Source organism: Sinohyriopsis cumingii, chromosome 10, assembly GCF_028554795.1.
Source record: "Sinohyriopsis cumingii isolate HCF-2022 chromosome 10, ASM2855479v2, whole genome shotgun sequence".
NCBI lineage: Eukaryota > Metazoa > Mollusca > Bivalvia > Unionida > Unionidae > Sinohyriopsis > Sinohyriopsis cumingii.
The window spans coordinates 45,281,486-45,293,956 of record NC_142970.1 but is presented as its reverse complement, the minus strand read 5'-3'; the positions used below and the strand labels follow the sequence as shown (position 1 = coordinate 45,293,956).

Below are 12,471 nucleotides of genomic sequence, written 5' to 3'. Positions count from 1 at the left end.
TCCAATTAGAACAGAGGTGGGCAAACTTTCCAGTGCAAATGCCGCATATACAAATTTACACCTTGTTGTGGGCCACATAGTTCATTAAGTAAAATAATTTTGGTTTTTATAAATAACATCATAGTTAATTTTCAGTTGTTAATATGTTGTTAATATTTGAAAACTTAAACTTAAAAAGAAGCACATTTATTTGACAAACAGTAACATAAACAGTCATTCCGAATGATGACTTGTTCCTAGGCCGCATGAAAACCCTTGGTGGGCCGCATGTGGCCCGTAGTTTGCCCACCCCTGAATTAGAACATGTATTGTAGGGCCAGCATTGAAAACAGCACATTCCAATACATACATGTATAATAATGTATTGTAGAGCCAGCATTAAAAACAGGATGTTCCAATTAGTACATGTACTGGAGGGCCAGCATTAAAAACAGCATGTTTCAATTAGTACTTGTAATGAAGTGCCAAATTAAAAACACCATGTTCCAATTAGTACTTGTACTGGAGGCCAAAATTATAAACAGCATGTTTCATGTCTGACTCCTTAGTCACTGTCAGCATCCTCTTTTGGCTTACACCTGGAGTACATGACATCACAGGTGGGTGGAGGGAATTTTTGCAACAGTATTACTATTAAGTATTAGAATTGGTTTTGCTACAACAAAATACTACATTTTAGCAGCAGTGATTTAACATTATCTGCTACTACTGCATGAATAAATTTACTAGATGGAATTAAAACGAAAGCAGCCGCAAATGAGACTATTATCAAGCATTTCCCTTTATGGGACTGACTCTTTATATTAAAAAAATGACCCAAAAATAGATGACTAAGATTCAGTTTGTAGACACGTTTTTTTCTCACTGAAATTTAAAAAAGATGACCTATTAAACACTTGTATAGCCTGCAACACTTTTAAAGCCTTTCATTTCACAGCTAACTGTTACACACACGTGCCAACCCCTGGAAAGGAAAAAGTGTAATCCAAGTGGATGAAAAGAGTAATCCAAGCAGAAAAGAGTAATCCACATATAACATGATAAAAATTCAATGAACAATGATTTATTTGCCTGTCTGGGATTTTATCATCCTTTACTCCTTATATTTTTTTCATATGTAGCAGTTTTAGCTTTAGACAGCGACATACTGTCACATTGCAATTCACAATATTGATGCATTATCAGTGAAAACCCCATACAGCTCTTCCAACTTATATCATGTTTTTTCAAAGCCTTATCAAGCTGATCAAAATCAAAATTCTTCAGAGTAATCTACTGCTAACTCTGGTAATAAAAGAAGAACACTCTAACTCATGCCCTTTTTCATTGGCAAAGTATCTGACACAGACGGGGTATAACTTTTTGACATAATAATCACTCCTTCAATCTGTAGCAATACTAAACAGTCCAATTTTCATTGCTTCTGCTATTTTAAGTGAAGTATCTTCAGCTAAATACAGACAAATCTTAAATGATTTTATTCTTGCACATGTATCTTTTTCTGCAATTTCGGAATAAGGAAACATTAGTTTGAACAGAAGACCAACATGGTCTGCTACTGCTAGGGGTAGTCCGTGTTCTATTAAGAACTCGGTAAATAACACCTCTGCATTCATGACATTTGTGCCCATGCTTGCATTCTGCTACAAACAAGAAGTCACCTAAGTACTGGAGATTCTGAGATGAGCTAATTTGATGATTAATATTAAAACCTTTTCCACACAGCATGCAATGGACATGATGCGGGCTAGAATGGAATGCTGTATTGTCATTCATGCATTCATTTTGAATCTTTGGAAGATTTTTTTGGGTGTCTCTTTGTGATCCATCTGTGAAATTATTCAGTCAACATTTTTGCTATAACACACACATCGACTAGAATCCAATTGACTCGACTTTTAGCGCCTAATATGAAGATCCTTTCCACAGCCTGTAATGGGCATGAAGCTGCCCTAAAACTGATTGCTGTATTATGTCATTCATGCATTCATCTTTGGAGGGTTTTATTTTTTGTCTTTTTCTAATCCAGCTGTGGAATTATTTGATAGACATTTTTGCTCTAACATACGCATTGACTAGAATCCATTTGATGACTTTTAGTGCCAAATAAATACACACTTGTTCTGTACCAAAAATAAACCAGAACAATGAATCTGAGAGCAAAGATTCAAAATTAGAAAACCAGCATGTTTTCTCTGAACTAGGCCATACAGCTGCTATAAAAAGAATGTAATTATAGTGTGAGGAAAGTACATGCAGGTCTATTGTACTCTCGTATAAAAGCCATTAGACATGATCTACAGTACACTATAGACTGGTTCTCTAACAAACATGAATCATAACAATACATCCGAGGTCAAAGCCTACAAACAAGTATACTCTTGTCCTGTAGTTATGTACAAGCCATCTGTCCTAGGATATAACCTGTGCGATTAATGAAATATTAATAAAAATGAGGAAACAACTGATTGATTTTTTTGGGCCGAAGGCTATACTGAAAAGTACAATCTACGCATGGCTGAGCGCAAGATTAATTTAGTGAAAAAAAAAATAGCGTAATGATTGTGCCAAAAGTGTCATGGTTGGTATGTATGCACACACACAACTAAAGATATCCCAAAAATTACTTGCCTGTCCCCTCTTTGTTGTTCTGGAGTCCTGGGTTTCTGTAATGTTAAAAAAGCAAATCAAATCACTGAAGTCAAGTAAAGCAAATCTTCAGAACTTCAAAGAATCTTAACTATGACAAAGACAGTATCGGAAAAGTGACATTTAAGTCTCCCCATTAATCAATGTAGCAAGACAATATGTCTGAGTAATAATAATAATAATAATAGCCAAAATAATGACATTTTTAATGGCTCAAATCTGCTCGTCTCACACAAGACTGAAATGGTCAAGAAAGTAATATAGGTGTAAATATAGATATATAGGCATAACTTTTACATGTGTAAAATGATATTGCACAATAAAACGTTTCTCATAAAGGTTGTAAGCATTTAAACTTGTAAAGCAAATGAATCAATCAATTTACAACTGGACCAACCTGCACTGCACTCCTGATTGCTGGTATCATACTTCCTTCTGCTTCACTGTCAGAACTGGTTATCTCGCCACTTTCTGGTTCACTTTCAAATCTTCTCATATCATGCCTTGTATTTACTGAGCCTCTTCTCACTGGACTTCGGCTTCTAGATTGGTCACCTGATTCTTGAGAATCTTCCCTATCCTTTTTCGACACCCTAACAATCTGAACAGAGCTTGACAGGGTCTTTTGCTTAGGTGATCTCTCCTGGTACTTGGGAGACTGGGACCTTGAAATTTGACCACTCTTATCACCTAAAGGGTTTGCCTGTTTGTTGGTTGACTGAGGCCTTGACCTTGAACCCGGAGACTGAGAACCTGACCCTGACCTTGAACTTTTTCCCACTGTGGGTATTTTCTTTAGTTCTTTAGAGGATTTTACATTGGACTCTGCAGGAACTGAAGCCAGAGTCTGTACTTCTCGAGACCTGGATCTTGATCTGGATAGTTTATCTTTGGCTGATTTTGATGTTCTGGATGTCTGTCTTGGAGACTTAGATAATGGGCCGGACTTTTTTTCTTTATTACTTCTTGAATTACTGTCCTCTTCTTCAGGTGATGAGGACCTTGACCTAGAACCCTGTCTTTTCAGGTCATTCTTTTGGGACCTCTTCAAATCCTGAATATTATCAGCTGATGAGGCAGAACTTTTGGAGCTTGACTGTTGATTACCTTTTTGGTCTTGTCTATGCCTTTCAACCAAAGGACTTGCTGACATACTTTTGGACCCTTTCTGAACCCCGTGAACCCTACTTTTCAAAGGTGAACCTTTTGAGACAGGACTGGATTTTATTGATAGACCTTTATCTTTCTCAGCCCCACCTCGCTTTTGTCTGGGGCTTCCTGATGAAGATCTCTGTCTAGAGGGATTCTGACCACTTGATCGTGGTCCTCCAAGGGAATCTCTTTGGTGTCTGGGGCTATCAGATGGGGATCTAGGTTCTTTGTGATCTACATTTCTTAATGACGACGCTTTAGAAGCAGACCTGGATCTCTGAGAACTGTTGTTATTTCTACCAGATTCAACTGATCGAGTACCACTTCTTTTCCTGGGTGGACTATCTGATAACGATGAACCTGATTGTGTTTGAGGCCTATTCCTCACTTCCACTGACCTCTTAGACTCCGCTGCTGAACTTCTCGATTTGCTGTCGCTTACTGGTTTTCTGCCAGCAATGTCTGTCTGATGACTTTTAGGACTTGTAGATCTAGACTGTCTTTGGTCCCTATAGCTTCTTTCATTCCCCTTAAATGATCCCTGTGAATGGGACCTTGAACGCCTTTTTCTCCGTTCTTGTGAACCACGTTGATACAGTTCTGATCTCTTTGGAGATGACCTAGATCTTCCGCCATCTCGACCTCCAACCACAACTTTGTCCTTTTGCTTAATTTCATCTCTGGATTTCTCACCAGAAACTTTCTTCCCCAAATTCTGTGAGGGTCTCTGTTCATACTGCACTTCCCTTCTTTTTCGATTATCATCCGACTCGGAACCACTCGAGTCAACACTTTTTCTACCACTAGAGCTTGACTCTGCCCCTGAATCAGAATCCGAGTCACTGGTCCCACTCTCCTTCTTTCTTTCCTCATCCTCTCTGTCATTTTCACTTTCCGAGCTGCTTGGTGAATGACTTCTATGTTTCCTTTAAAAAATAAAGAGATGGTGTTATTGTAACGTTTAACTCTAGTGGATCGTAATAGAAAATAAGAGTGATCAGGAAGATATAAGACACCAACAGAGACAGTAAATTTGTGAAACCTGGTCTGGTAAACACATGCAAATAGTATCCATCGAGGGACTATGTTTACAGAAATCTAAAAATGTCTATAAAACTGGCATAGATACAGCAACCAGCTGCTTAATGCACCAAACGACTATTTAATGTCTACCTCTTTTTCAATCATGTACAACATATGGTGAGGATAAACGGTTAGGTCAATATCCAGGTTATCCTTTATATCAATGAATCATCTATGCAATAAAACATAGAACTTTATTCTTTCCATACTCTAGTTCACAATTTCTTTCAATTCCACTTAATACCATTTACTTAAATAAAAAGAGCACCTAGACAGCATCTATGCAGACCACATCTGTGTGATCACCTCTGCAGTCACAAAACACTGCTCTCTCAATAACTCACTGTCATGTGGATCCCATTTTTTGAACCCCAAAAGTACCCAAACTGGACCCGATTTGTTGATTGTGAAGCAGCATTAATATGTAAAAAAAATGGTGAACAGTCCTAGAAATTGAATCAATATGAAATTCTCAACTATTAAGAAGTTGTATATTTTGTTACATTTTCTTTCCAAGCAACATTTTTTTGTACACCATAAATAACAATATTCAATGAAATTTTATCAATGAAAATGTTGTCAATGCCTACTGGAGGCAGCACTTTGATAAATAAATATCAGATTAATAAGTTTTGTCTAGTTAAATTCTTGTTTTGGTTCTACAAGTTAGGTTTAAGTGTAATCATCACAATTGGAATGTGCCCTATTGTATTCAAACATAAAATGTCAATCTACCAAACAGCTATGGCCACAAGTATTGCTGTGAGAGCCTAATTATGAGCTGAGTGTTTTGATACCTACTTGCGGAGGTGCTAGTTTTAATGTTGAGCAAATTAGGATTAGCATTGAGAATGATTTTCTTGTTCAAATTTCCCACTTTGATGAATTCAGTCATGTATTGGAGTCTACCTCAGTGTTTCCATTTACCCTCATTTGCGCCTCAGAGACCCACACATTTTTAATTTGACCCCCATTTATGGTACCAAAGTTTGTTTTTACTCAGTCTGACCCCCAGTGTTGACACCAAGGTGATTTTTGACTCTCAGTCTTGCACCCCTAGGGGATACACTGCTACCTGTAAGTGGATATCTCCTGTAAAGGAAGAGTAAAGTTGGGAAGTGGGTTATGAATGATGGCACATGTATCTTCTCTAAAGAGTTATTTTTTCCAAATGTCTTTTATATTAACACTGCAGGGAATACATCTCAATGTGATGTTTGAAATATTGTTTAGTTTTAAAAAGAACCCAGTTTAAAAAGCTAATGGTGATACAAAAGTTTATAGAACCTATAATATCATTGCCCAGTGGTGATAACAACATCAGTCCAAACTGGGAAAGACAAAAGAAAAAGTCTGATGATGCAGAGAGAAAGCAGACAAAAGCTATCTTGCAAATTTATATAAAAATTTTCCTGTAAAAAGCAATAAGTTGTACTAGCCTACATTATGCAGGACAAATCCTAACTACAACATCATTAGTGGCCACAAGTGCTTATGTACTAAACATCAGAACACAGATCTCAAAATCAAAGTTTCGTGGCAGATTATAAAACAGTCATTGAGAAAATATTTTATTACCTGGACGTAGGTGAAAAATTCTTGGTGGAAGAAAATAGAACAAGTACGAAAAATGCAAAAACCAACTCAGACAATGGCTCAAATATCTCAAAGATTAAACTGTAGTTTTCACAGCACAGGACTAGTGTAAAATACCAATATGAACAAATATAAGAAGGGGCCCCGAGTGGTTTAAAGCGTTCACTGTTACGGATCATTGCCATCTCACCTCTGTCTGCGTGGGTTCGAGTCTCGGATTCAGCCAATGTAGGTATGTGAGAAAGAATGCCAGTAGCTTTTCGTGGGTCGGTGGTTCTTTCCAGGGTTTTCCTGGGTTCTTCTTCCACCATTAATACTGGCCGGCATGTATGGCCTATAATGTGCTGAAAAATGGTGTTAAACCCCACAACAACAACAAATATAAGAACTTAAACAAAAACTTGTGCCACATCATGTAAAACTGAAAACTATAACTACAAATCTACTAATGAGATCCAGTCCACATTATACTGTACCTAACCACTGTACGTATCATGAAGCTGCAAGATGAAGACCAGACATTGCATCAAAGGAGTTTTGTAATTGCTGACAATGAAATGGGACATCCAATATTTGCAATGTCAAGTTTTAATGTTTTGAAAAAGAACTAAGAAATTAAAGTGCAATGATAGTAACCAGGGAACGCATAAGTCAGTTAAGTTGGGGTATGTTTCTTTAATGAAAATAATAAAACCCTATTAATATTGATAAGTGTGATTTGATAGCTTTGATTTCATAATGAAACTTAACTTTATGTTAATTTGGTATTCCTTGGCTACCAATATATTTCACCCAGTTGAAACATATGTCAATAAAACTTGAAAATGCACCACCTTGATTGGGCCAGAATTTGAAAAAAGATATTAGAGTAAGTAAAGTCTGACTAAAGCAATTAGATTTTAATTTGTGTAAAAGTGCCAATACATCCAACAAGTTAGTGAGATTTTCCAGAAAATTTGGCCTCTAGTTCACGTCAGTTGACCAGTCAACATGCTATACAATACTGTTTATTTTTACAAGAAAAACGTTGACCCAAGCAACATAAATATCAGGGCAGATATTTGGGGATGAAACAAATAACTGATACTTTTTCCATACTGATACACATATTGATACAAGAGGTGATGAATCGATACAAAATGATACTTATATACTAATATAAGTTACTTTAATCTTCAGCGTTTGTGAATAATTATTAATCATTTGCCTTTATTCTTTAAATGAAAATTTATTTGAGATAGCAGTAACATGAACACACCCATTTCTGTAAGAAGGAAAGAGGAACTAATGACGACACCTAGTGGTCTTCTACAAATTAACAAAACTGCTCTGGTAACCTAGAGGTTAGAGTGTCTGCCTCGGATGCAGGATTTCGTGGGTTCAATCCTCGGTCGAGTTATACCAAAGACTTATCATACTCAATACTTCTTCTTGATAAGGTATCCTTCATACCATTTCCTCTTTTTTATAAGGCAGAATCAAATTAATGTCCAATTAAAGTGGCGACAAGAAGCTCTGTAGTAAGATATTTAAAAAATAATAATGAGTGCAAAACAAAGGGCTAACTAGAAATACAACCATTATGTCAACACATAAAGTGGCATCACACAACTGCTGACAGACCGTCTAAAGATGAAAAAACCCATCAAATTTGATGTGTACATCGATTATGTATCATACAGTGTATCATGAATTGTATTGATACACTGCAGAGGTGTATCATTACAAGCTAAGTAGTTCATCTTACATTGTAAGGTTAGATAAGCAAACACTACAAACGGATGTTTCTAAATTCCATTAGAAATTCATTATTCTTATTCTTTTAGAATTTGATTATACATTCCTTTAAAATTTAATTATTCACTTTATTTGCATCATGATATACATACTCCCTCAACAACCCACAAACCCTCTTATAACGCGGGCTCCCATTTTTTAAACCAGAAAATATGCTAATTGTTGAACTTGAAGAAAGTCACGATCAAAATTGGAAACAGAAACTTTGAAATATCACTTGTTTTATCGTTGAAAACAGCAGATAGTTCCTGGAAACTTTATTCATATTTTCTTTCCAAATGACATTCTGCAATTAATGATATGTAAGGAAAGTTTTGGTCAATGAAAATGTCACGTCTAGTGGATGAACTATTAAATAAATAAATACAAATTAAATAATTCTTTTATCAATTGAAATTTGTGTTCTAGTTCTATATTTTAGTCCCTTTTAAGTGTAATCATCATAAATGCAACGTGTCCCATTGTAATTACACGTAAAATGCATGAAAATCCTACAAACTTAAAATCTAGTGGCCCTGGTCATGTGAACTCATATCATTTGATCAGCTGAACACTTTTTCAGAGAATTCTTTAACTGGTACTTAGAGATATCCTCAAGGATGATAAGAAGTTTTCATTATTACTTCCAATGAAATCTGACATCAATATTGTAGTAACTGAACAATAAAAAAATCGAGTTTTGACGTAGACGATTGTCTCACAAAATAAATGTTGTATGTTTTTGAAAAAAAAAGGAATCTTGTTTGGTGGTGTATAAACAGTTAGTCTAGTTCTTGCTCTGTGGACTCCCAGTTTGGCAGGATAATATTAAATACAAATATGGGAACCAGACTCATCAAGAAAACAAAAAGCAGTGACATATAACACAGATTCTTTTATAACAGATTTTTTTGCGTACACGTGACTGTTGTTGAAACCAGTTGGAATGATCTTTGATATGTTATACATTTTGAAAATAAATGTTAAACATAATAATGAACAACTTCATTAGAAAAAGCACATTATTACAAATTATTATTGATGCGATTGTAAAATGAGGATTTACTCAATAAACAGCCCAGTTCCCTAATGCCGCACCCCCCCCCCCATGGTTTTCTCAATGTCAAAGCAATTTTTTTAACATTTTTGAAGGTCCCTCTGTATCTTGCGTCTCATTTATAGTATGGTCTATGTTTGTGGACCCAATTGTGCGGGAGTTATCAAGGGAGAGGTGTACATCCATATTTCTTCGGCAGGTCATTTTTTACGGTACCTAGACGTTTCGCCCCATGGACGTTTCGGCCCAAGACATTTCGCTCCACTTCAATGGACATTTCGCACCACTTCAACAGACATTTCGCCCTACATGGTATATGGACGTTTCGCCCCATGGACGTTTCAGCCCAGGACATTTCGTCCCACATTAATGGAAATATCAGACATTTATAGAAATTCATCAGCATTACACCACGTTCTTCATTTTACTTTAAAATGATCAAAAATATAATTAAGTGTCCGTTGTGATCTGAATTCTTTGGCATTATTCTAAATAAAAAGATGGCCTGCTCCAGTCGGGAGAAGTACAATTAAATAAAGTATGGACCCTCACTCGAGCACAGCCTGTCTCAGTATATCAATCATACAAAACAATATGGTTCATTTGTTGTTTAAATATAATACACTGTTTATTCGCCCAAATTCCAAATTAAATTTAAAATAAAAATCCGAAATTAAATTTAAAATAATAAAATGACAAATTATCATTGGATGGATTGTATCCAATAAGAAAATATAATAATAAAACATGGATAATTTAATTTAGTGGCTGTCCCTTCCTCTAGCCAAGGTCAACTTGAAATTATGCGGAGGGATTACGAGTAAGGTGACAAAAACCGGAATAGGATGAACAACCCTATAGATTACACTAGGGAAATACATAAATAACCCAACAAAATTTTGAAAATATTTGTTCAAAAATCTTTTATAAAGTAAACAAATGACATACCTTTGAGGAAAACATACACATATAAAACAACTTTATGTTTTTTTATAAGTAGGGGTGCATCTGTCTAGTGCCATAAAGAAAAAAATGTTCTGGGGTTCACTATTGCTCCCAGCAAGTGTTAATATGACTTAGTAAATAATCTACTAAATGTGGTATCAAGGTAATTAATCCAGAACTATCGCTTTATTATATACAGTAAAAGATCGTCTTCCAAGCTTCTGCTATATTAATTTAGCATTTTTAATAAATTATACGCTGCCAATAATGAACGAAATTTCATCATCCATCCATACAATGATCCGTCCTTACATACATACATACATACATTAATACATACATACATACATGAATACCTACATACCAACACAACATACATTAATACATTGATCCATACATATACTATACATGTATACGGTTTGGTTTTCGTTTAGGCCAAGGCATTAGGGAAACAGAATTTGTTTGAAACAGCCTATGCACTGGTTAATGAGGTTACAGAAGTTCATGCAGAACCATTACAACCTGATGCATCCAGGGTAGCTGAGAAGAACCTAGTTAGAATGGTCAACTGGACCAGGTCTGCAACCAGACCAGAAGATCCCCCAGATCTTATGTTTACTGTAAATGAATGGTTATTGCTGTATACAATCTGTGGTTGCATTGTATTTTTCCATATATATATATATATATATATATATATATATATATATATATATATATATATATATGTAGATATATATATGTAGATATATATATATAGATATATATATATATTAATTCGTACTCTACGTGTTATTTATTCATATTTATAAAATTCTGCCAAGTATTATCAAACATTCTCTTGAAGAAGCCAGTGATAGCACTTGCTGTTCTGTTTCTTGTATCGTTATAACTCTCTCTCTCTCACTCTCTCTCTCTCTCTCTCTCTATATATATATATATATATACATTCCAACATAGTTTTTATGTTTCGCGAAAGGAATAAACATAACTCCATATATACGATCTTGATATTGACTGTTAGAATTACAAATCCCCCTTTTAAGTTGTGTTTAATTTGCGCTCGCTGATTGGGTAAACGAACAGCATGATTGATAAGTGGCGATATGCCAATTTCCTACAAATGGTAAAAGTGGTTTTCATCAGTTTGTGTAACAGCGAAAATAGAAGTACTGCCGTATAGAAAATAATCACTGTAAACGATAGATTAATTTTCTTATTAGTCTTATTACATAAATGAAGAAAAGAAAAGGAAAATATTGTCTGATATAACGGCACGCTGAATGTAATTGAAATGGATGAGAGTGATGGGATTATGGGGCATGAAATCTTAACGGTAGGCCCCTAAAGTAAACGAAGACAATGGTGTAATATTTGTTAATTTCTATAAATGTCCAATATTTCCATTGATGTGGGGTGAAATGTCCTGGGCCGAAACGTCCATATACCATGTGGGGCGAAATGTTCATTGAACTGGGGCGAAATGTCCATTGAAGTGGGGCAAAATGTCCTGGGCCGAAACGTCCATGGGGCGAAACGTCCATAATCCATTTTTTACATACCCTGAGAAATGCATAAAGCAAAACTCAAATGTTAAAATATGTGGATATTTTTTGACGAGATCCAAATGAAGATGTCAATCAGTACAAACTGGATTATCACGCTATGTAATATCACAATAAAAGCTACACATGTTGAAAATAAAATTCGTACTACTGATACTGTAATGATTTGCCTGGCGTGTTCTTTTCTGTACCCAGTTTATTAAATGGCCATGATGCAATTCCATAGAGCAATCAATAATAATCGTCTGTAATTTTCTTGATGACAGTTACGGTGCAGACCATTCAATGATCAGGACTGAAGACTTTGGTTAAAATATACCTGTATTAAATTTTAGAATAATTAATATTTAATTCAAGATGAGTAAACGCGTCTACATGAACACATTCACATATACTTGAGGGTATATGGAGTGTTATTATATGGACAGTGGTGTAGACCTATAAAGCAGGCTATACCCTCCAGGTAACTTGAACTATAAACATTTACTCTTACACACACTAACGGGAAAAATTACAATAATCTTTAACCTTGGCATTGTTTTTGTGAATCTTCACTGAGCAATATGAGTTTCCCCGACGTTTCGCTTCGTGCACTGGCCGACGAACAGACAGACTTCCGGGAAGTTTCTATTTTTTCCCTTGAGTGCA

The 12,471-nt window shown here is 35.5% G+C and overlaps 1 protein-coding gene across 2 annotated transcripts in view; it reads right to left on the bottom strand.

Moving 5' to 3' along the window:
- LOC149789964 (uncharacterized) overlaps positions 1 to 12,442 on the bottom strand; it is a 112,026-nt gene extending 99,584 nt beyond the window's left edge. For both annotated transcript variants that reach the window (XM_089972050.1, XM_089972051.1), the window contains exons 1-3: positions 12,352 to 12,442; positions 3,047 to 4,727; positions 2,632 to 2,666 (exon numbers count right to left, since the gene is read on the bottom strand). In XM_089972050.1, the coding sequence (XP_089828176.1) occupies positions 2,632 to 2,666; positions 3,047 to 4,727; positions 12,352 to 12,359 (1,724 nt within the window). In that variant the 5' untranslated portion in view covers positions 12,360 to 12,442. The remainder of the gene's footprint in view (positions 1 to 2,631; positions 2,667 to 3,046; positions 4,728 to 12,351) is intronic.
- Between the last annotated feature and the right edge of the window lie 29 nt (positions 12,443 to 12,471).